The sequence below is a fragment of the Mangifera indica genome, chromosome 9, assembly GCF_011075055.1.
Source record: "Mangifera indica cultivar Alphonso chromosome 9, CATAS_Mindica_2.1, whole genome shotgun sequence".
Taxonomy (NCBI): Eukaryota; Viridiplantae; Streptophyta; class Magnoliopsida; order Sapindales; family Anacardiaceae; genus Mangifera; species Mangifera indica.
In genome coordinates, this window is record NC_058145.1 from 849859 (window position 1) to 874886 (window position 25028).

At 34.5% G+C, this 25028-nt stretch overlaps 3 protein-coding genes across 5 annotated transcripts; all 3 read left to right on the plus strand.

The window, feature by feature from the left end:
• The first annotated feature begins 1333 nt into the window (after positions 1–1333).
• LOC123224697 (protein timeless homolog) lies at positions 1334–12137 on the plus strand. 2 transcript variants are annotated; one of them, XM_044648388.1, is made up of 22 exons: positions 1334–1598; positions 1678–1830; positions 1926–2085; positions 2260–2569; positions 3047–3187; positions 3270–3462; positions 3556–3686; positions 3982–4194; positions 5284–5450; positions 5777–5855; positions 6229–6765; positions 6853–7214; positions 7459–7542; positions 7631–7735; positions 7988–8242; positions 8428–8496; positions 8829–9059; positions 9650–9763; positions 10026–10139; positions 10689–10799; positions 11008–11283; positions 11689–12137. In XM_044648388.1, the coding sequence occupies exons 1-21, from the start codon at positions 1496–1498 to the stop codon at positions 11264–11266; spliced, it is 3891 nt and encodes a 1296-aa protein (XP_044504323.1). In that variant the 5' UTR covers positions 1334–1495; the 3' UTR covers positions 11267–11283; positions 11689–12137. The 2 variants fall into 2 exon arrangements, with proteins under 2 accessions (XP_044504323.1, XP_044504324.1); XM_044648389.1 differs by having other exon boundaries at positions 1335–1598; positions 8832–9059.
• A 1312-nt stretch (positions 12138–13449) lies between these two features.
• On the plus strand, positions 13450–18699 carry LOC123225410 (receptor-like protein EIX2). Of its 2 annotated transcripts, XM_044649349.1 has the most exons (3): positions 13450–13725; positions 15158–18009; positions 18408–18699. In XM_044649349.1, exons 1-2 carry the CDS (start codon positions 13695–13697, stop codon positions 18004–18006), a joined length of 2880 nt encoding a protein of 959 aa, XP_044505284.1. In that variant the 5' UTR covers positions 13450–13694; the 3' UTR covers positions 18007–18009; positions 18408–18699. The 2 variants fall into 2 exon arrangements, with proteins under 2 accessions (XP_044505284.1, XP_044505283.1); XM_044649348.1 differs by lacking the exon at positions 18408–18699 and having other exon boundaries at positions 15158–18277.
• Positions 18700–23057: 4358 nt separating this feature from the next.
• LOC123225627 (receptor-like protein EIX2) lies at positions 23058–23721 on the plus strand. The gene is made up of 2 exons (XM_044649724.1): positions 23058–23250; positions 23390–23721. The coding sequence occupies exons 1-2, from the start codon at positions 23058–23060 to the stop codon at positions 23719–23721; spliced, it is 525 nt and encodes a 174-aa protein (XP_044505659.1).
• Positions 23722–25028: the final 1307 nt, after the last annotated feature.

Consider the following 25028-nt stretch of genomic DNA (forward strand, 5'->3'; position numbering starts at 1 on the left):
GAGTGAGAACTTATGGTTTAAAGCTTTAGAGTTTCGATTTTAAACAATGCTTGAAATATTTTGATTTTTGGTTGTTTTGCTTGAATTGCTTGATGGGTTTTGTGTTATTGGATGTGTAGATTTGATTTGTGTTGAAATTAAAGACTGAAATGACGATTTTTGATTGGAAAATAGATTAGATCTGTCGACGGTGTCGTGGGATGAGAGGAAATTTAACGTTTGCAAAATTTTAGGGGGAAGGGGAACAAGGGGAGATCTATGGGGGTCCATGAAAATTTTACACTGAACCGTGGGCAAGCCGTGAAAACCGTGGGTTGGGTGGAAAATAACTTTTTTAAAACTATAGGGTTTATATGAGATAGATTTTGAACAACCATAACTTTTGATCTGGGAGGAGTTACGAGACCTGTACTATATCAACACGAAACTCGTTTCGAGCTCTATAACAACAACCACCTTTGCCGATTGCACTGAATTTGGAGGCCAAAATAAAACTGTTTTAATGTGTATTATGCAGTTTTTTTATTTTATCAAATTTAGGATTTTCGGTTTTTATGATTTTGAGTTTGTTTGTGATCGGACTAGACTTTTTTCATATGTAATTTCACATTTGATATTTGTAATTATGATGTGCTTTTTTAGACACGTTTTATGATGTAATTACAAAATTTTTGATCGATTTTTCGGTTTTCTTGTTCATAAGCTATTTGAACGTGTAGTTTTTGAAATTTAGATATGTTTTTTAGATTTTCGAGTAATTTTTTGATTATTGACATTCTAAGATATTTCAATATATCTATTTATTCATAACATGTTATTTTTAATATAGTTTTTACAAATTGATTTTTTCGATTCGAATTTAGAAATACGAATTTCTTCTTTCCGAACAAACCTGTAGTAATTAATATTAAATAAAAATGAGAGTAAAAGTAAGTATTTAAGTGATATAAGAAATATATGTAATCAGAGTGAGAGTGAGAGTGAAAGGGTTTATATATATGAGGAGAAGGGTAATTTTGATATGTTAAAAAAAGTTATGGGCAATTTTGTTAGGAATAGAAAATTTGAGTATTTTTGCGTAAAAATAACGAATTTGGGCAATTTTGCTTAATAGAGAGATTTTTTGGGTATTTTTTATAATTTTCCTTATACTAAACATTAATGATAATTTTAATATCAAATAAAATAACCATTTTTATGGAAATCAAACATAATTTGTTAACGGTAGACGGGTGGCAAGTGATATTTTGCCACGTCAACAGACTGTAAGTACTGTACGTTACTAACCTACTGTTGCCGCATCGAATTTCTTCTCGATGTGCAATTCAAAGCGCGGGAAAATTCGCATCGTCATTACATTGGCGCCACAAAAGACCTACCTCTATTTTCGTTACGGTCTCACCTCAGATCAGATCTGTTCTCTCCACCTCTCCAAGTATCTAAGCCAGTCGGTTCTCACTTCTTCCAGAACCTTCACGGTTGTTCAAAAATAAAGATGGACATGGAAGGCTTATCTGCGATCTGCGCCGGTCTCGGTATGGTGGAAGAGGACGAAAAAGGCAATCGGATTAGCTACTATAAGGGCGAGTACTGTTTAGGTGAGTTTCGTCAAAAGCAGAAAATTGAAAATACGATTATCAGTTTATATTTAGAGTAATTTGATTTTCCTCGTTTTAGATAATTTAAAGGATTTGCTGAGATTCTTGCGGCGTGACGATCCACAAACGCGAGAAGTGTTTAAACAAGTATGTAAATGGAACATTGCGACTAAAGATTTGATACCAATTATTGAACACTGCCAAGACGATCGGGGCTTGGTCTTAAATGCAGGTGATTACAGTTAATTTTTTTGTTTGTATATTTATTTATGTTTAATATTTTCGGATGAACTTGTGATGAAAATTTTCGTTGTTTTAATTTTGCAGTGAAGGTTTTGGTGTTTTTAACAATGCCCGTTGAGCCTTCATCCAATGATATTCCTCAACAGATAGAGTATCTATGGGGTTTGAAGTCTGCAATTACATGCAGTGACACAGTTCCGGTGATTGTGTCACTTCTCGAGGGTCCACTAGAAAATTTGGAACGGTAAGCTTAGAATTAGATTAGTAACAGAATTGACAGCTTATTACCAAGTTTATTGTTAAATAGCAAATAATGCTAATCATGCCCTTGTTTGTTTGTTGAATTTTGGTGAATTATGTTGATTTTTTGTTTTTATTGTGATTATTATAGTTAATGGATAGTTATAAATGTCTACAGTGAAGCATTCACTGAGGATGACTGGAAATTGGTACAATTAGTTTTGACTTTGTTCCGCAATGTTCTTGCTGTCCAAGATATTCCCTTGCAGCAGAAGGCTGGGAGTTCTACTAGTCGATTCATATCATTGAGAGATGGATTTCTGGAACTTTTGTTCAATGGGAATGTGATGGACATAATTCTCATGATAACTCCACACGTTGGTGGTTCTAATGGCTATCTTCAACAGGATAACTTGCTTTTAGTGGAGATTTTTTATTACATATTTATGGGTCAAGATCCTGAATCAGTCGCCTGTGCTCATCAGAAGGTGTGGATTATTTTATCTCTCCCTTTAACTTTTTGGCAAAGAGGGAAGGTTAGACTGAATTTTGAAAATTAAAATAACAAAATGCTTTTCATCAAATATTTGAAAAAGATTAGATCAGTGAAAATGTTTTCATTATTTTTCTAACATGCAACTGTTAATATATTGAAAACTTGAAAACAATGTCTTCAATTTCCCTTCACAAATTTGTTGAATGGATTAAAATTTTGGAACAAGTTTTGGTAAAACAGCTATTTTTAAGTTCTCTAATTTTCTTTTTGAGAATTGAAAATAAGAAAAGTACTCCCAGAGCAGTTCTGTTAGACAGTTAAATTAGCTATGAATAGATTGAGAATTTTTTAATAACTTTTTGTAGTGGATTAACTATGAAGCTTCTGTCCATCCACACGACCATTGATGTAGTTAATTGATTGGTTTAGTATATCTAATATTTGGTTCTAATGATTTTGTATGTGATAGATGGGTGGAGTCACAAAGGATCCTCTTGAAAGTCTCAAATCACTAATAGCAGAGGAAGAAGAGAAAAGAAGACTTTCAAGACTACACCAGAAAATGGTTCGCCATTCACAATTTAGTGGAATGTTTACAAGGCTTACCATGGTATGAAATTTCACTTATTAAGCAATGTTCATGAATAATTCTGTACAGGATTTACTAACATTAGCAATTTTTCTGTTAAAAGGATGGTTCTAAATCTGTGATCAAAGGGAACCCCACTTCTGCTTCTCAGAACCCTGTGTTTAAACCTCATAAAGGTTGTAAGGGTGCAAGTAATAAGACTGTGTGGGACCATGGAACCTTACCTTCAACGAAGGATAATATTTTAAGGTTGCTCCATGATCTTGTGGACCAGTTTCTATTGGGGAGTTACAATGGTATATATGTGAATCTCTTTGTTACATTTTTACACTCTTTTCTTCTCCATAGTGCTATTGCTAATATTTAGATCTAAACCAAATGTGCATCAGTTTTAATGCAGTCAATCTGTGAGGACATTGAAAAGGAGCATCAATCAATACAGAACAGTGACATCATTATTTTCTTCCAAGTTGCTCAGTTTGTAACTTCATTTCAATATCACAGGATTGAGTTTTCTAAGGTGAGGGAGAAGTGTGCTCATAATTCTAGTTTTTGAGTCTTCTAAGCTGAGGCTGATTCACTGTCCTTTAGGAGTTGCAAGCTCACAACAATTTTTTTGGTTAAACTTTATCAATATGATGTTGACTTACATTTGAATATTAGTGAAAGTTGAAAATGAATCTGTTACCTTGATCACTTGATCTGCTCACATTTTTTTCTTTATCTGACTAACCATCTTCGAAAAGTTTTGTGGGATTTGTAATTATGGTTAGTGTTCATTCAACATTGTTGGTGTGAATTTTTCTTTTAAACAGCTCAATGTAGGAAGAGACACATTTGAAGCTTCTGCTACAGAATGTTCCAAGAGCACTATGTTCAGAGACAACATCTGTGGACCTATTGCATCTTCAATGGACGAATCTATGTTTCAGTTGGTCATTTCAAGATGGCGTAATGCATTTGATGCCTTGAAAGAGACAAAAAACTATAAGTTTCTATCTGCTGCGGGTTCTCTTATGAAAAGCATGGTAATATGTACTTCTTGGTTGACTAAATGTTATTAATCTTTGCATCTCTCAGTTCCTTGTCCATGCTTTACTTTTACAAAATAATTCTTGATGTCACTTAGGCTCCCATAGATACCTTAACTTTGACTCTGGATGTATGATAAAAGTATATAAAATTCTTCCATGATTTTCCCATTCCAATTTAACTGTTTCTTGAAATAAACCTTTCATTTTAACTGTTTGAATTCTTTTGTATGGTTTTTTCCTATTGATAGTTGTTGGTTTAACAAAGGATTTTGTATAGAATGAAAATTTTATTGTTTATTTCCTCTATTTTTGAAACATTTCCACAGATTTTGGAATACACTCAGAGCTTGTGTAAGAGAAGTTTCACTGTTCTGGATAAAATAATGATGTTCTTTGCTTATATCTCATTTATTAAGAAATGATTTGTTGAAGTTTCATTGTTCTATAGTTTTCTGGTCTACCATTCATCACTCGATGCATGAAATTTCTAGAAAGTAAATTCTTGAGCAGGCATATGGTAGTTATCATTGTTACCTCATCTTTAATGTATATTAGATGAATCATGATTGCATTTATGTAATTGTTTAGTCAAGCTATTAATACGTGGAAAGTGTATTACTTACAAACAGAAAGCCTTGCTATGAATGCACATCTTCCTTTTAACTAGCCTAGCAGGTTTCGGGAAAAACCTTGTGTAGTTGGAGCATCAATCATTCTTCTGTAGATAACATTGTTCACCTTATAATGCTTTTTTAAATCTAAATACAGTTTGTTGTTTGTGCTTGTGGATGCAGAATGTTCAATGTAAATATTTCTTTGTTTCAATTTGTGTGTCTGTGGAAGAAAGACATCAAGTTTAACATTGAAGAGATTTTACGCAATTAGGCACTTTTCACGGTCACCAGAACACAATCCTTTTGAAAATTAGGTGGATTTGCTAGTGGATTCTCAAATCTGTAACTTGAAGTTTCAATTGCAATGTTACTTGCTTAACATGAATTTATTTTGCTCATGTTGATTGACTTCTATATTAACTGTCAAATTCTTACACAAGTTGCACTTTTGGCGCTCTGTTTCATGTAGATTAACATGTTAGATTTGGTGCTTAAGGCATTGCCAAAAGATTCTAAGGAGGCACAAACAGCCCGCATCCTTCTTTACAAGTTATTTTATGATCAGACTGACCAAGGGATGACTCATTTTCTCTTGAACCTAATCAGGGTGTTTGACATTCACAAACAACCCAAAAGGTTTTCCCTTTGAGCCTTGAAAGTCTTTTTGCTGACTTTTTGTCTTTTAATATGAAATTATTATTTAATGTGAATCGGTATTACAAAATTAGAATGGGATACATGATTATGTTGAACAAATCTTCCACCCTGTTTTCTTTTCTATTTTCCTTTTTGATATTGATTCTAAACATTTCAGTTAGGCACTTATTAAAAATCTCTTGTAATGGTGTGCAAGTACAACTGTGTTGTGTGCAAAAAACCATATACTTGGAGACACATGTATGGGAACTTTTTCAAAATCAAATATAATGCTTTTGACACTATTTCTGTTATTCTTCTTTCAGTGATCTTGCAGATTTAGTAGAAATGATATATGTACTTGTACGGCTCATGGAGAATCTTCAATCACGTGGTGTGTTAAGGGTATGTTTCCTATTTGCAGAGTGATTAGGATGGAAAACTGGTTAACCGAGGTTATCTTAGGTTGGGTATCATCTCATCCAACGTCTTAATAATTATATGATATGGTAATACCTGACATATGGCTCCTACATAGCTAAAAAAAGAGGTTTTTGATCAATTGATAGTCTAAAGTTCTGAATGTTTTGCTGTGTGAAGCCCTCTGTATATGTATATTTTGCAATTTTTTTTGCCAGTTGAATCTTCTGACCTTTTTATTTGTGTTGCCCTCCTTTTTTGAGTATTTTCATAATTTTTTATTTGATTTTGGTATGTAGTGCAACATACCTTTCTTTTCTGCTGCAATTATGCAACAACAAATTGTTTTATGATTTAGGTCTCTAGAAAATCAAGGAAAGGGAGAAAAAAGGAGATTGCCAAGGGCAATAAGGAATCTGGAAATAAATCAACTGAAGATCATGGTACCATTCAGAATGAGGACTGCATCTCAAATGGTGAAACTCTGGCAGATTGTTGCATGTCAGAGAAGGAAAACTCAACAAATGCAACTTCTGCTGCAAAAGAAGACATGCGCTTCCCTGCTAAGATTGATCGGCCTGAAATGTTGATGTCAGACATTCAGAATCCTGAAGTTGGTCTGTTGCAGAAAAATAACAGAGGGTCTGATCACACTGATGATTACCTTTGTTGCAGCACTGGTGATTCTTCTGATGGTGAGCAGCCAGTAGAAACTAATGAAGTTGATTTTAAGATTTCTACTTTCCTTTCAGCATTTGTAAATTGCAACATCATTCAAAAACTTTGCTGGCTGCTAAAGTTTTATAAGAGCAATTCCAACCGTACAAACCATTACATAATCTGCATGATGCGGCGCATCACCGATGATTTGGCACTCTCTCCAATGCTTTATCAGGTTAATATTTGGAGTTCTATCTTTAAGGCTATTAACAGTCACATGAATGTAACTCTCACATATGTTTTTTTGGACAAACTATTGCAGTTATCATTCCTCACTATATTCTATGACATCTTGGCTGAGCAGAGGGCATCCCCAGACAAAGATCATGCAAATATTGTTGATTTTTTGACCAGATTGATCCGAAAAATGCTTAAACGAATGAAAAAGCAGCCCCTTTTGTTTGTGGAAATTCTTTTCTGGAAGACTCGCAAAGACTGCCATTGCATTGATGCCGATTATTTATTGGATGAGCTTGGCAATATAAAGAAGAAAATTGGAAAATGGCAAAATGGCTTAGAAGTTGGATATAACGGTTCAACACAGGCTAATGGAATGGTTCGCAGAAGCATAGCAGATGCATTGGGTGATGATGAAGCTGATGTTGTGATTTCCCATGAACTAGGGTATCAGAAGTAACACTGGGCTTATAATGCTAACAATCTTTTTTAGTTTATGTATTAACTATTTGGTTCAATAATGAAAGCTTCCAAACATTGAGTTGGATGAGCATCAGATTAGTAGGCACTCTGTTGAAGATGATTATCCTCCTGCCTATTTCATGAATTTTGTTTCTTGGTGCATAAATAGATATTAATACTTTTAATAATCTCAGAACAATACATAATAATAATACCATTTTTTGTGCAGAAACGGAGGGAATTTTGTTGAAGGCGAGGAAGGCATGGCTTCTTTTATAGTCAGTGAGGTTGACAAGAAAGGAAATTCTGAAAAGTATGATATTTATGACAATCCTTGATATATTAATACTCTCATGTAGGGTACTTCAATTTTGAAATCTCTTTGTATTTGGCTTGTGCAGTTCTGAAATTTTCATGCAAGAGCAGTCGGGAAAGGTTTCTAAAAAAAAGAGAAGTCTTTCTCTCAGTGATGAGTGGGACACGAAATTCACAGAACTCTATGAAAAGTAGGTCTTGCTTGCTGTCTATCTTTTACTATAGCAAAGCATTTTCCCAAAAATGATCTCAGTAGTATATAAACTAGTATATTTAAAAAAGCACAAGTGGTCATATTTTACATTAATGAGCTGACTGTAATTGTTCTTTATCTCATCCTGAAGGTTAAGATATGCTTATATGGTGTCATATTCTTACTTTAATATTAGTTTAGTAATTTCACAATCACCTGTTTTCATTGGTTTTGATAATTATGGTTGTAGATTTAAAGATGATCAGAACTGTAGTCATCTTATTGCGGAATCCCTAAATGCTGATGGTAAAGTTTCAGCTGCTCAAATTTCCAACAAGCTTAAGCAACTAGGCTTCAAAGTTCCATCAAAGAAAAGGGTGCGCCATACTGGTGAACCTTTTGCTGCTGGTCCTGATGAACCTCAAGAAGGGCAAAATGCTATTGAAACTGAAAATGATGTTCACAACTCAAATGAATTAGAAGGAAGTCTTACGAGGCAATCTTTGTAAGTGCTTTTCTAATTTGTTGATGTTACAGTTTATGTACTCTTTTATGAGTTGCCTTGAGACTGCTCTCTCGGTGCAACAATTAGACACTTGAACTGAAGCTCTGAATTTGGAAGTACATGTTTCATAGTGAAATCTTGAATAATGGATTTGCATTTAATTAATGCTTTAATTTTTGTGACAGGAGCAACAGAAAAAGAATACGTGCCTTCAACAGTGATCAAGAGGCTATGATTAAAGTTTTATTTGAACGGTGAGGATAAACTAAATATCTTTTACTCATACCAGTCCTATCCCTGCTTGAGTCCCAAAATCTTGTGTACAACTGTTTGAGATCTGACTGACTTAACTAGTTAGCATCCACATAAACTAATTTCTTCAGAAGTACAATTTTGGAATTGAGTGTGTTTATTCACTTATTTACATTTTATAAACAGCTTAAAGGGTAATCATTAAACAATTAGGTAGGGTGGCGCTACGACCATCCTTGTTTATGTCAACATACCTCAAAAGAATCACTGTCAGCTTGGAGGTTAACTTCTTTATATGTTGAAAGAAATAATTAATTTGGGCCCTTTCATTCAGCAGATATAAAGATCATAAGAGGTGTAGCTACATGATTGCAAATGCATTGGATGGTGAGAAAAGGTTCACCACTGCACAGGTCTCCCGTAAACTCAAGCAACTTGGTTTGCTTCCTCCTCAACAGAAGAGGTCTGAAGCTCAAATGCACTTGAGAGATGAAGAACTTAATGACTCTTCTTTAGTTGAAGCACACGATTCTGATGAAGAAACATTGCTATCACTGAAAAATAGGTAGTTAGAATTTCATATTTCTGAATATCAAGGTGTTTTTGACTATTCACTTTTGATCTTTAGTAACCATTTGTTCTTTTGCATTGGTTTTCCATAGTCATAGATTCAAGCAAGCATTTGCTTTTAGGTAATTGGTAGATGCTGATACACAAGTGTGGAATTTTGACATAAATGGTAGACTTACTAGTGACCACTTTCATGTGTTCTTACCTGGTCCTGTCCGAGCCTCATCATATTGTAGATTGGCTTCGAGCTTCTTTCCATTTGATCCATTTGGATTCAGGTCTTTTTTTAGCCTGAAACTTCATTAGTTTCTTGTCTCCTAGTTGCCTCTACCTCAATTCAATATCCGTTTTTGATCTGGCATTGTGTTTAAAATGAGGTGTATGGCCTGGTAGAATTTTTGAAATTTAGTAGGCATATGTTTAGTAAAATTCATACAAGTGTTTATTTATTTATTTATATTTGCAGGTATTTAAAACATATTTTATCAATTGTATGAAATTTACTTCCAAGTAATGGTAGTGTTTCTGATATTGCAAAGCATAGGAGACTTGGTTCATTTATCCAGTTAATCTTTGTACTTTTAGGCACAAAAGCAATGATGGTGGCAGCAGGTTGTTTGGTAAGGGACCGCAAGGAAAAGATGTGCAAGGAAAACCATCAGATGCTTCTGATGATGAAACCTTAAGCTCTGTATTCAAGTAAGTTGTTCTCTCTCTCTGTTTTACTCCATCTATTTTTTGACTAATGGAGTTATATATGTAACTATTGTGTTAATTTTTCATATGTAATCTAAAATCCATAATGCAAGTAATGCTTTTTACATGTTTGTTCATATTTTCAAGTATCTAAGGCATTTTTAGTTTATGTATGAAATTTGCTTTCACATGGTGGTAGAGTTTCTAATGTTGCAAACCATAGGATGCCTGAAACTCATTATATAAATAATCTTTTAAATTTTAGGCGCAAAAGCAATGATGGCGGTAGCAGGTTGTTTGGTGAGGGATCACAAGAAAAAGACATGCAAGGAATTTTGTCAGATGATTCTGATGATGAAACCTTAGGCTTTGTTTTCAAGTTAGTTGTTCTCTCTTTCTCTCTCTCTCACTAAAACTATTATTAAATTAGTGGAGCTATATATGTAAGTATTCTGTTATCTTTTTTCTGTTTTGTTTTGTTGTCTATTTCCACAAAACTTTAGCCATTAATTGGTATATAATTATTTACTGTTTTGTTGATAAACATGACTCAACATCAAGCAAAATTAACTGCGGTTACTACTTCTCTTAGTTCATTTTTTAATTGATTTATGTACTATTTTCAATGGACATAAGCAGATTTTTTTTTTTTTTAAATCATTGTATTCTAGGTTACAGTTTGTTTGTATTGCCGATGATAATGAATTGTGCTAGTCCGAAATTGCAATTCTTCTTAAGATGCATGGTACGGCAGTGGATTATGTTGAATTTTTAGTAAATTCATAAATATTTCTTCTGCTATGTTGCTGCTACTAATATGCAGAACCAGAGTTACCTGTAGTTTCCACATTTGAACATTATTACATCATTATTGGTACGTTATGAATTTTTCCATTAGATCATCATTGTGGTAGCTTGTTGGACACAGGAAATCTAGGAAGCTCCATTCAAAGCCAAAGGATGACAGGCTGGAAACAACACAGACCGAGAGGACAAATGAAGATGTCAGAAATAGTGGTAGAAAAGGTGACACAAGAAGGTATGTGATCCAAATTTGATCTAGCTTGTAAACTAAGAAACAGGAAAAGCAATTTCCCTAATCTAAAAATTATTATTCTTTTCATATTTCTTGGTCTGAATAAAGCAATAGTTGTTTGAAGAAAAACAAATAACTTCACATGAGATCTTCAATATTTGTGTGGGTGATATTATTAGGTTGACGTTGACCTTGATTCTCTCTTTCGTAGGGATGGTTGTAATCAGTCTGGTGAAATAGATTTTGTGGAAACCAATCAAGATATCTCTATTAAGCATGCCAACCAGGAAGGGACTTCAGTTTCTGAAACGAATGGCTCTCATATTTCAAGTTTTTCACCTGTCACTGTAAGTAATGCTGATGATGAGTTGGCAGATTCAGACGATGATGTTGCTGCCAGTGAAATGCAGAGTAATGCTGTAAGTAGAAGGAAGCTGAGGATGGTAATTGATCTTGAGGATGATGACTAAGATGGAGACATGATCAGGTTTTTCTCTGTCAGAATGCTTTTAAATATCGAATTTGATTTGGCAAATCTTAAGTAGCTGTTACCTTCCAATAAATATTTTCTTTACTCACTCTCACTCTGGTCAGTTTCTGGCAATTGCAACCTTTGAATTATTTGGTCCTCAAAAGTCCTGATGGATTTGCATCTGATGAAGTTAAATCCTGAAATTTGAAATATTAGTCTCTCCTAGGGTTGCAAGTACGGGCTTGGCTTGATAATTGTTGAGTTGAGCTCAAACTTGTTATTGTTTGGCTTGGTGACATCTAGCTCGGTTTGAGTATAATATTGATTACCTCCAAAAATTTAATATATTGCATTTACACTCTTAATATCTTACTCTTTTGAACTTTGAATATGAGAGATGATGTTAGGACTAATGTTTAGGAAAAGAGAAAATAAAGAGAGGAGGGCAGTTGCCAGCAAACAGGAAGACAGGATGGCCTCAACTCTACTAACAAGTCAGCAACAGGAGAAAGGGATACGTGACACAACATTAGAGGAAAAGAAGAAAAGATTAGTTGAAGAAAGGGAGAAAAACGGAGCAGGTGGGAGTGCAGAGGGGAGGGAAGAAAAATTAGGAATGCTGGAGGGAGAGTGCCAGCCTCTCGGAAGCTGAGCAAGGGGGATGCTGGTTTACTGCATTTTGTGTCTTTTTGTGAATTTTGGAAACCCAGTCTGACTGTATTTGTGCTTGTGTTATTGTGGGAACCTGTTCCAGTTCTGTACTTCTGTAATTATCAATTGTATTAGTTGGGAAATAGTCATTGTATTGATGAAAGAATATTGTAATTAAATTGATGAATCAATCAATACAATACGAATTTTCTGCTCAATTTACAAACACATGTTCTGTTTTTGGCTGAAAATTACTTTACTTCTGCATTGCCATCAGATTGGTGATTGAGTTATTGGGAGAGGTTCTGCCTGGAGTTGTTTTGGTTCTGAAGCATTGCTCAGGTACGTATCAGATGATAATTATTTAAGTTATGAGGTTTGACTATATTTTCAAGTGTAGCTTGAGTAAGTCGTATTTGTCCCGAACTTAGCTTGAGTTTACAACATTGCAACTCATTGAGCTTGAGCTTTGTATAGATACAGTTGAGTTGAGCTGGAGGCGATGATATAATAAGTGAAAAATTATGTCTTAGGGTATATTGAAAATTAGTATGATATGATGAATATATCATATGATACAATACATATCTATTTGAATATCAGTAATTTTATTTATACGAATAACACATATAATATACAATATACGGTAAAAAGTTAAGTTTTCTATTTATGATTTGATACATGATTTGAATATCACAATGCCAAACATTTGTTCAGTTTTCAACTGCATTTTTTTAAAGTTTTTAAAACTTGACTAATGTCCTGTTTCTCCTATTTGATCAGTAGGTGATGGTGCAGAGGAGCCATGATCATTTCTTTTGCTGGTTTCAGCTTGCATTATATTTTGGGAAAGCTTAAATGTTGTGCTTTTATGTATACACAGGTATTGTATGTTTGTACAGGAAGCGGATACATGAGGGCGGTTGAAAGTTTAATGTTATACAAGTGTTTTCTTTCTTGTGCATAAAGGAATGTCTAATGGATTCCAGTAAAAGTTTTATTAATTTGCAATCTCAACTTGTGATTTGACATGTCAAAGGTGTTAAGCTGGCCTACGACGTGGTCGGCCTGCTGGAAATGGGCACGACCCACAATTTTGTGGTTGTGCCAAGTCTGATCAGTTAAGGTCAACAGACAATCCCATCCAAAGTTTAGTTCTTTTTTGATAGATAATTTATTAGGTGGTTTCACATCATGATAAAAGTTCGAACTCAGGACTATTTTTTAAGAAGTTCTAATGTTTTAATCCCTCTTTCTCCTAAGTTTAATTCATTGGCAAAATCATACCCGTTAGTTTTGGAGTCCATTTATGAATTATTATCGATACAAAAATTTATTAATTATAGGAATATAAATATTATTTAATTATTTTAAAAAGAGATAAAAAAATTTATTAATTATAAGAGTATAAATATTATTTAATTATATTAAAAAAAATAAAATAGCAAAAAGGCTGAGAAAAGATGGAAGAATGGCTATTGAAACGGCTTGTCTACTCGTCCTGGTTCACTGAAATTTCACATGGCTGATCTATCTTGAAACATTCAAAACGTTTTCATAAAACAAATTGTTGTGTAATCCGTCTCGTAAATGATAATCACTCACCTTCTGACCGCAAATATATGTGTTTTGGTAAGGAAATACTTGTACTGAGTGGAAATGGGTTGGCAACAAGAAATGCAACAAAAACACAAAACAAAATCAGAAGGAAATAGAGGTCTTTTAAACAGCACGTTGAGAGTTGCAGTCGCTACCGATCGAGCTCTTGATGGACAATGCTTCTTGTGTTTCCGGGTCTCACTAATGGTAAGAAATCTTGGGATAATAATCAGACTTAAATTTATTTCACTTCTGTTATTCTTTTTGAATTCTAATTTGGTTCTCCGACAACATGTATATGTAAAATATGGCCCCCTCAGGTTGTGCTTAGGACTTTGCCATGTTGTGGGTTGGCATAGTCTGTTGGCGGATCTTAGCATAGTATGACTTGTGGGTTCAATGAACCTCATTGAATTTGACCTAACATGACCTATGACTATGTCTACTTTTACTTATCATGCATGGGAGATAAGTAGACATGGTAGGATGGGTTGGGTTGGCCTGTATTTGAGCCAGACCCCTTGATATTGGCATGGCTTGCGAGGACACAATTCACAAAATTGTTGGTCGTGCTAGGTTTATGAGCCATACAGGTATAATAAAAAAATTAGAAAAATATAAAATATATATAATTTTGTTGATTGACCCATCAAAGCACTCAAGTTAGCATGTTAAAGGTCCATCAAGACACTACTTGATGGTTTTAGGCTGTGTCGCAGGACTTAACGGATCGGTATTACTCATTGCCATGTCTAGAGATAAAAAAGAATGAACTATCATTTTCCTTTGTGTTATTTCATTAAAATGGTTGAAGGAACAAAACTTTTAACTTACAGTTTTTTTTTTCTGAAAAAATGGGTTGGTTAAACTTCCATGGTAAACACATTTAAAATTATTTGTTTTGTTTTGTGTTGCAGTTGAAATTAATGAGTTGACAAAACTCTAGTCCTTTTAAATGTATTATTCTTTAAGATAATTGACTTGAGTGAATCATTCATTCTTCTTTCCTTTTTCATCTTTCCAAAAGGAGCGAAAATCATGCCTGCCGGCCCTAAAGCAGATACGACTTCATTTTATTTTTACCGTGAATCATGCTAATTAGACGATTTGTTTGAAAACAAGTGAAGCCAAACAATATATTAATATATCAACAAAATTATGCCTATTCATTTTGAGTACATATATATTTAATATATATCATCAAATGATTAATTAATTTTAAATTAAAGATAAAATAACATTCAATTATATAACGATATATCACATATATACGTATTTATGTATACAAAAAATAAATACACATAACATTACTCTTATATATATATATATATATATATATATATATATATATATATATATATATTTAATATCTAAGTAATGTGTCATTATCATATGATATGTATTTACATATAATTTTAAATATTTAATTGAATATTTAAATAATATATTATAATGTGATTATATGTTATTTTATTTTAAAAATAAAATCACTCAATTTTATAATAATACATTGATACACACAATTTGTAGTTTTATCGAACAAGGGAATGCATGGGCTCTGAGCTATTTTTAAAACAAAGACAATAGTTCATTGATAGGCAGTGTTGTTTCTACATGGTAATTATGATGGCTGTGTCAGGTAGAAGGCTCCTTCAACATCTACTTCAAGCTGTTCTGATTCTGTTCCTTTTCCAGCAAAGAGCTGCCGATTCTGACGTTATTCGTTGCGGAGAAGAGGAAAAAGAAGCGCTACTCGTATTCAGACGAGGCCTGATTGATAGATTTGGCACTCTCTCTTCTTGGGGAAGTAAAGATAAAATAGATTGCTGTGAATGGACAGGAGTCCTATGTCTTCAAACAGGCCATGTGTATGGACTCCAGCTCAACTTTCGCATACTTGGTGGAGCGCCATTGATAGGTACCATTAATGCTTCTTTACTTCATAAAGTGCATCATTTCCGCTTTTTAGACCTCAGTTACAATAATTTTAGTGGGTGCCCAATTCCTGAGTTCCTTGATTCTGTCAAAAACTTGGAGACCCTCAGTCTCTCCCACGCTGGTTTTGAAGGACCAATTCCCCACCGGCTTGGAAACCTTTCCAGGCTGCAACTTCTTGATCTCAGTGGTAATAATGGTTTATATAACATTGGGAACATTGAATGGATTTCTCATCTTTCTTCTTTAAGATATCTTGACTTAAGTGGCTGCGATCTGCCAGGAGCAAATGATTGGTTTCAGGTCATTAACAAGCTCCCATTGCTGAATGAACTTCGGCTAGTTTGGTGTAATCTTCCACTGATTACGTCTTGGAATCCCCTGAAAGTCAATGCTACGGCATCATTTTTGACCCTTGATCTAACTGGAAACCATGTAACTAATTCAATTTATCCATGGTTGTTCAATGTCAGTAGGAATCTTCACGAATTTAATCTCAATTTTAACCTTTTAAAAGGTGAGATTCCTGAAGAATTGGGACATTACATGGTTTCTCTTACTGGTCTCTTTCTTAAGTCCAATGAACTAGAAGGTGGGTTTCCAAAGTCTATTGGAAATACGAGTTGCTTGCATGCCATAGACTTGTCTTCCAATAATATGATCGGACAACTCTCTGGATTCTTTCAAAATATATCTGGTGGATGCACAGAGAAGAAGCTGGAGTTTTTGTATTTATGGGGTAACAAAATCACTGGATCAGTGCCTGATTTTACAAGATTTTCATCTTTAAAAGAACTAGGACTTGGACAAAATGGGTTAAACGGAACCATTTCCAAAAGCATCGGACAGATGGTCAATCTTGAATCCTTAGATCTTGGTGACAACTCCTTGAATGGTGTCATTTCTGAAGATTTTTTCTTAAATCTCTCCAAATTAGATAATTTAGACTTATCTCATAACTCTCTTGTTTTGGAACTGAGCGATGACTGGGTTCCTCCTTTTAAATTAATTCTTTCTCTATCTCTCGCCTCTTGCAAAATGGGGCCTCAATTTCCAAAATGGATCAGAAATTTGGAAGTCTCTGGTCAGTTTGTTGCTCTACTTGATATCTCCAATACTGGTATCTCAGATACAATTCCTGATTGGATTTGGGATATATTCGAAACCATAGGCTATTTCAACATCTCAAACAACCATTTCAAGGGAAATCTTCCAGATTTTTCTTTACTTGATAAATTGCCGTATGCCCAGATAGATATGAGCTCAAACCGTCTTGGCGGACCACTTTTGTCACTTCCATCGGGTGCATCTTACATTAATCTTTCGGGAAATAATTTTTCAGGACCAGTCTCTTTCATATGTTCTGCTGACGTAGAAAATTTGACCTATCTTGACCTCTCTAATAACCAACTATCAGGAGTGCTTCCGCATTGTTGGGCAAAATTCGAAAGGTTGCTTGTTCTCAACATGGCACATAATGGCCTCTCTGGAAAAATTCCACCGTCGATGGGCTTGCTGCATGATCTTCTAACATTACGATTGAGCAATAATAATTTCTCTGGAGACATACCAACTTTCAGCAACTTCACCAGGTTGAGAATTTTAGATCTTCAGGGTAATGTATTGTCCGGAAAGATACCTGGATGGATAGGGGAGAGTCTTCCAAGTTTGCTAATTCTTAGTCTGGGATCTAACAGACTCAATGGGAATATACCTTTGCAGTTGTGCCATTTAGCAAATATTCAAATTTTAGACATTTCCTTGAACAATATTTCCGGAAGTATACCCAATTGTTTCAACAATTTCACAACTTTGTCTGAGGAAAGGAGTTCCCATGTTGCCATAACTTATGAATATGATAACTACTGGTATGGAGGTGTTCATAAATATATCGACAGCTTATGGTTGACATGGAAAGGAAGTAAATATGAGTACACATATACTCTGGGGTTAGTTAAGAGCCTTGACCTTTCCTCCAATAAAATGAGTGGAGCAGTTCCCGAAGAGATTATGAAACTAGTGGGATTGATTGCCTTGAATCTTTCTAGGAACAATTTCAGTGGACCAATTAGTCCCAAGATTGGTCAGTTAAAATCATTGGATTTCCTTGATCTATCGAGAAATCAATTTTTTGGTGAAATTCCATCAAGCCTTTCTCAAATAAGTGGCCTCGGTGTAATGGATTTGTCATACAATAATTTTTCAGGGAAAATTCCAACGGGCACTCAACTTCAGAGTTTCAATGCCTCAGTGTATGAAGGGAATCCTGGATTGTGTGGCCTCCCACTCCCAAAAGAATGTCCTGGAGAAGAACCAGCCCAAGCTCCATCTACTAAGAAAGGCAAAATTCCAGAAGATGAGTTTATAAGGCTTGGGTTTTATGTAAGTTTAAGCCTTGGTTTCATTGCAGGGTTCTGGGGAGTCTGTGGCAGTCTAGTGCTTTGTCAGTCATGGAGACGTGCCTATTTCAAGTTCTTGGGTGATATGAAAGATAGGATGTACGTGACAGCAGCAATAAATTTGGCCAAACTGAAGCAAAGGTTCAATAACTAAATGGTAATACTTGGACTAATAGTTGAAAGGTGTGCAAGTTATTATTCGTTGACTTTTATCTGTAATTTGCTTTTAAACTTGTTGATTTGTCACGGAATTCGTGGAAGTCAATTTTCTGTTTTTGCTTTGGAGAATGTTTTTAACATCAATGTTAAGAGCACTTTCAAATAAATTCTGACACCATCGCCTGGACAATTCACCGATGCTCATTCTGGTGGAAAATATTTTATTAGCCTGGAATTGTATTGTGGTTGCAGTCTTGAGGTATCAACTTTGCTGTGTTTTCACTTTTGTTTTTGTTATTCGGGCTTACAGTAATTCTCTTTAGATTTTTTCCTGAACAAATATATTTGGGGTGACCTTTTCTAACTTGCCATGCTATGAAATTTGCTTCCTTACAGAATTGCCTTCAGTGAAGGTTTTATGGTCCTAAGTAGTGATGCCAAACACTTGTTCAGTTTTCGACCCCGTTTCTTTTTATCCGGCTAATGGGTCTTGTTTTCTCCGATTTTACCAGTTGGTGATGGTGCAGATGTGCCATGTTAATACCTTTTGCTGGTTTCAGCATAAATTGTGTGTAATATTTAAACACAGATATTGTATGATGCTGGGAGGATTGCATTGTATGTTTGTAGAAAGAGCAGTTACATGCTGGGCGTTTGAATGTTTAATGCTACATAACTGCTTTCTTTCTTGTTCATCAAGGAGTATCTAATCAATTCCGGTACAAGTTTTGTTAATTGCCAGTTTGAAATTCTGTTACTTATTTTTTTATTTGCCTAAACCATTTTATATAACTTTTTAGGCCAAAATACCTAATCCCACCCAAGGTATACTGAAATCCCAAACTCCCACCCTGTAATTTTCAAAAACACAAACACCCACTCATAACCAAATTTTTGTTAAAAATCTCAGTTAGGATTAGGTGTAAAACCGTCATTTATTAAAAAAAATTTATCATATTTTTCTCTTCCATATTTAAAAACTTACATTTTCCCCCAACCCAAAGTTTGAAAGTGACAAAAACCCCTTTAGGGTTTGTTTCTCTTCCTCCGACGCTGATTTCCTCTTCTGCGACCATAGGCCGTCCTCTCTCCCCTCTTATCTCTCCTATGGTCTCTCTTGCTTCTCTCTTCGATTAGAGACGAAGACGACTCAGACAAAAATGAACGGTTTTCATCTGAGATGAAGACAAATTTGTCTTTGTCTCCAGCCAAAGATGGTCAGAGAGGTAAGAAAGAGACACCGGAGACATGCCCGCACGATGAACGTTATTTATATATTCTAATCAATGAGAATATGTTAGAAAATTGAATTTTTGATCAGGTAGAAGATGAACGTTATTTATATATTATTAACATCTTTCTTTCCAGAAGGAGCGAAAATCATGCCTGCCAGCCTCAAAGGTTTCAGTCTTTAAGATATTTTAGCCGTGAATCATGGTTTACGTGAATTGCACGAGACGATTTCTTTGAAAATAAATGAAGTTAAACAATATTTTAATAATATATAAGGACAATAATAGAGTATCATTTTGAAGACCCGAGTCACCTGACCGAAGACTCCAATCGCGGACAATGCATGGCAATTACAATTTAGATTAGGATCAATACTATGTATTCTAAACCCCAAGACAGGGTGGCAAAAATGTGGTTCTATATCTAAGAGAATATGAGTTTAAGCCTTTTCTGATGATATATCAAAATCAAAATCAATAAGAGATTTGACCCAAAATTTGTTCTACTCAATGTGGGTGGTTCCAACCCAATGTATTCTCAAGGTTAGGTCTCTTCTCCGAAACATTAACTCAATATATTATATTAATGGAGTATGCATGAGTTCTGAACTTCTGAGCTAAATTTCAGAGATAATAGCTCACAGATAGGCAGCGTTGTTTCTACTTGACCATTATGATGGCTATGCCAGGTAGAAGGCTCCTTCAACACTACTTCAAGCTGCTTTGATTTTGTTCCTTTTCCAACAAAGAGTTGCGGATTCTAACGTTATGCGTCGCAGAGAAGAGGAAAGAGAAGCGCTGCTCGAATTTAAAAAGGGCCTGATAGATAGATTCGGCCTTCTCTCTTCTTGGGGAAGCGTAGATGAAAAAGATTGCCGTGAATGGAGAGGAGTCGACTTCTTCAAACGGGCGATGTGTCAATAATTTTAGTGGGTGCCCAATTCCTGAGTTCCTTGATTCTGTCAAAAACTTCGAGACCCTATAGTCTCTCCCACGCTGGTTTCGAAGGACCAATTCCCCACCGGCTTGGACACCTTTCCAGGCTGCAACTTCTTGATCTCAGTGGTAATAATGGTTTATATAACATTGGAAACATTGAGTGGCTTTCCCATCTTTCTCCTTTAAGATATCTTGACTTAGGTGGCTGTGATCTTCGTGGAGCAAATGATTTGTTTCAAGTCATTAACAAGCTCCCATTGCTCAACGAACTTCAGCTAGCTTGGTGTAATCTTCCACAGATTACATCTTGGAATCCCCTCAAAGTCAATGCTACTGCATCTGTTCTGAACCTTTATCTTACTGGAAACCATGTTACTGATTCAATATACCCACGGTTTTTAAATTACTGTTTAAATTGGGGATTTTCAAAATTCTAACATGTTGCTTCAAATTAATGCGAAAAGGTAAGAAATAAGGAGGGATTCGTAGAGAATTTCAACACCAGCTTTGGGTCTACTCAAATCTGTGAGTGGAAAACAAACTTTGAATTGAAATTTTATTTTATGCAAATTTTATATTTTTATTTTAAATCTCTGATAAATGATATTATTGATTTCATGGAATCTCTTATAAAGAATAGAATAATTATGCATATTGTTGATTTTGATTGTGGGTAACCATAGAGTGAAAGGCCACTTAATCCAATGTTGTGTATTATTATAAATTCTGAAGGTTAATTTAATTAATGTTGTATGTGTGGTTGGAGAGCCAAAGCTGTTTAATTTAGTTATGACTTAACTGAAATATGGATATTTAATGTATTAATATTTTGTGTAGCTATAAAGCTAGAAAGTATTTAGTTCAGTTTGACGGGTGAAGGAAATCGTTAAGAGTTGATTGATTTGGTGTCATGTATAGTTGTAGAGTTAAAAGAGGTTTAGTCCAGTTTTATACGATTGAAATTGCTAAATGTTATTTGAATATATATATTATTAGATTTTATAGTTAAAGGTTTTATGATTCAGTTCTATGAAGGATTGAAATTTCTGAATAAATTGTTTATTGATATTGCTTGTGGTTGTAGAGTTAGATATTTAGTTTTGTTTTATGAGAAACTGAAATTTGCTAATATTATTTTGGTTTGATATTTTGTGTGAGGCTGTACAACTGAAGGTTGTATTACTCAATTTCATAGATGATTGAATTGCTGAATAAATTATTATTAATATTATGCGTAGCTGTAGAGCTGAAGAATCTTAATTCAATAATGAATGTGATTAGGTGGTTGGCCTAACTCAGTGATGGAATGGTTATATTGTTGAATGTTATCAAATTAGTGTTGTAGCTGGATGTAGAGTTAATGTAGTTTATTTAGTATGGTGAAAACGTGACTACTTGATAATGATTATTTTAAATCTATTAGTGAGTATTGTGTAATGAAGATGACATTAAAAGATGGTATCCCTCAAATATTCTCGGCAAATGCATATCATGTGAGAAGTTGCTCTGCCTGTGCAGTGTTTTATGTCAGGTATGACAGATTCCAATTGCTCTGTCTGTGTAATGTTTTATGTCAGATATGACAGATTTCAATTGCTCTGTCTGTACAGTGTTTTATGTCAGGCATGACAGATTTTAGTTGTTTTGTCTGTGTATTTATGTCATACATGATAGATTTTAGTGCTTTGCCCGAGCAAGATTACAAGATGTCGGGTATGACAGTTTTCCTCGCTCTACCTGTGTAGGGGATACTCACCAGGCATGACAAATTTCTTCTTGAAAATATAAGTGATGGTGTATAGCTCAAGTTATTGTTTTAGGGAGAGGTTCATATTAAGAAAGAAATAAATATGAGTTGTTACTAATAATTTTTCTATTTAAATATGACCTTCCTCAAGCATTTTTATCATTAGTGTGACGTTTTCACGAAATTTTAATATGTATAGAACCATTGACAAATCTTGTGTCATGAATATGTTGCCAAAGGCAAAAGAAGAAAAGAAAAATCTAGAAGTGGCTACAATTTGGTTTAGTTGTAATTGTAGCTTGAAAATTTTATTTGGGAAAATGTTATTTGAAATTTTTGACAAGAACTCCAGCAGTAATTCAAAGACGGTGTTTCCTAATAAAACTTAATTATCAACAATAAATGATTTTATTTTAGTGGTGATGATTCAAATACTTCTTAGAAATCTAACATCTTGGTTGGCTAATATATTATGAAATTGTTATATGTTCCTTTATATATATGTATTCAGTTATTTTAGAATTGTTTTATAATTGTTCACTCACTGAGCTTTTAGCTCACCCTTATAGAAATTTCCCCTTCAGGACATCTCTAGGGTCATGCTAAGCTGTGAATCCGCTCAAGGTTGTGCCACAATAGAACATCTTCCGTAGGTGTCGTATTTGTTGGGTATGTGGATCTTGTGAACTTATGCAAAAATTTAATGGCTAGAGGCCTAACAAAAACTTATTCTCATGTTTGAATGGAAATTAAGATGTATTTATATATGTGTGTGTGTGTTTGTTAGAATATTTGAGCAGCTTTACAGGATACGTCTCAGCCTCCTAAGTCTTATAAGAGTGTTCGGATATTACGAGTTTAGCAGGTCAAGATGGGTCCTGTCAGATAGGGTAGAGTCTTCCAAGCTTGCTAGTTCTCAGTCTGGGATCTAACAGATTCAGTGGGAACATACCTTTGCAGTTTTGCCATTTAGCAAAAATTTAAATCCTAGACATTTCCTTGAACAAAATTTCCGGAAGTATACCCAAGTGTTATAACAATTTGACAACCTTGTCTGAGGCAAGTAGTTCCCATGTTGCCATAACCTATGAATATGATACGTACTATTATGGAGGGTTATATAAGTACATGGACAGCGAATGGTTGACATGGAAAGGAAGTAAATATGAGTACAAATATACTCTGGGGTTAGTCAAGAGCCTTGACCTTTCCTGCAATTATATGACTGGAGCAATTCCTGAAGAGATTATGAATCTAGTAGGATTGATTGCCTTGAATCTTTCCAGAAACAATTTCAGTGGACCAATCACTCCCAAGATTGGTCAGTTAAAATCATTGGATTTTTCTCGATCTATCGAGAAATCGATTTTTTGGTGAAATTCAATCAAGCCTTTCACTATCAAGTGGCCTCAGTGTAATGGATTTGTCATACAACAATTTTTCGGGGAAAATTCCAACAGGCATTCAACTTCAGAGTTTCAATGCCTCCGTGTATGAAGGGAATCCTGGACTGTGTGGCCTCCCGCTCCCAAAAAATTGTCCTGGAGAAGAACCAGCACAAGCTCCATCTACTATGAAAGGCAAAATTCCAGAAGATGAGTTTATAAACCTTGGGTTCCATGTAAGTTTGAGCCTTGGTTTCATTGTAGATTTCTGGGGAGTTTGTGGCAGTCTAGTGCTGAGTCAGTCATGGAGACATGCCTATTTCAAGTTCTTGGGTGATATGAAAGATAGGATCAACGTGACAGCAGCAATAAATTTGGCCAAACTGAAGCAAAGGTTCAATAACTAAATGGTAATACTTGGTTTAATAGTTGAAAGGTGTGCAAGTTATTATTCGTTAACTTTTATCTGTAATTTTAAACTTGTTGATTTGTCATGCAATCCATGGAAGTCAATTTTCAGTTTTTGCTTTGGAGAATGATTTTAACATCAATTTTAAGATCGCTTTCAAATAAATTCTAATGCACCCGCGCTCATTCTAGTGGAAAATATTTTATTAGCCTGGAATTGTTTTGTGGTTGCAGTCTTTAATTAAGTATGAAGCACAAAAACTCTCTAAGGGGTGCATTTCTGCGTTTCCAAAATGCCCCGAAGCTGGTACAAAACGTTTCTCAGTCGTTTCAAAAATTTTAGGAAGATTCAAAATGCATTTCAATTTGTATAAATCTGTTTCATTTCCACATTTGTAAACATTTCTAACCCAACCTCTTATTCTATTTTTGTCTTCTCAATATTCCGACATCTGAACTTCTTCTTCTCTCCGGGGAAACTCATCTCTCCTCTGTTTTCCTTCTTCCCGCTATCTGTTGCCTCCCTCCAACTATCTGTTCCGTCTTTCTTCCCAGTATCAGTTCCCTTCCTACTATCTATTTAGCCATTCTTCTCATTGTTGATTCCCTCATTATTTATTCGTTGTCTGCAAAAATCTATTCGAAGTCTGAGAAACATTAAAGACCTTTACAGTAAGTGATCATGTGTCCTATTAATATGTTGCATCCACTAAATCCCTCCACCTGTGTTTTAAGAAAAAAAATAAATTACAGAGAGTGAAGTACATAACATGGTTATTGACTGTTGGGTTTTGGGAGTTTTCTTTTTTTGTTCTGATCAAAGGCTTGAGTTATAATTTATATTTGCCGGCTTTAAGGCTTACAGCGATAGAAACAATTTCATTAATCTTTAGTTTACATTTTATATGGAGAATTTAGATTAGATAGGCCGAACCAGTTCATATTTACAAATTTACTGCAGTAAAAGTTTAATTTGCATTTTTTTTATGCACACTTTTAAATAATTCAAAAAATAAGAAGTTTACACACTAAATAAAAGGAAAAAAAAAAATAAAAGTTAATTGTTTTTATACTATGAAATAAATTTTGTACACTTTTAAAGAAATACTAAGGGGGTGTTTGATTGACGGTTTTTAAGATTACCTTGGTAATCTATTTTTTATTCTCTTGTTTGGTTTGTCAGTAATAAAAGATTACAGTAATCTTCTATTATCAATGCTGACGTGACAGGTAATATAGGTGGTAATCTGATTATCACATTCACCTTAGGTATTTAAATATTACTGAGGTAATCTTGAGTTTATTA

What these genes read in the sequence shown, in the direction of transcription:
- LOC123224697 (XM_044648388.1), top strand. Translation starts at nt 1,496, where the DNA reads ATGGACATGGAAGGCTTATCTGCGATCTGCGCCGGTCTCGGTATGGTG. An exon ending in CCACTAGAAAATTTGGAACG is followed by an intron (nt 2,086 to 2,259) that starts GTAAGCTTAGAA and finishes AAATGTCTACAG; the next exon opens with TGAAGCATTCACTGAGGATG. An exon ending in TCTCTCCAATGCTTTATCAG is followed by an intron (nt 6,766 to 6,852) that starts GTTAATATTTGG and finishes AAACTATTGCAG; the next exon opens with TTATCATTCCTCACTATATT.
- LOC123225410 (XM_044649349.1), top strand. Translation starts at nt 13,695, where the DNA reads ATGCTTCTTGTGTTTCCGGGTCTCACTAATG. An exon ending in GTTTCCGGGTCTCACTAATG is followed by an intron (nt 13,726 to 15,157) that starts GTAAGAAATCTT and finishes TGGCTGTGTCAG; the next exon opens with GTAGAAGGCTCCTTCAACAT.
- LOC123225627 (XM_044649724.1), top strand. Translation starts at nt 23,058, where the DNA reads ATGGACAGCGAATGGTTGACATGGAAAGGAAGTAAATATGAGTACAAA. An exon ending in ACCAATCACTCCCAAGATTG is followed by an intron (nt 23,251 to 23,389) that starts GTCAGTTAAAAT and finishes AAATTCCAACAG; the next exon opens with GCATTCAACTTCAGAGTTTC.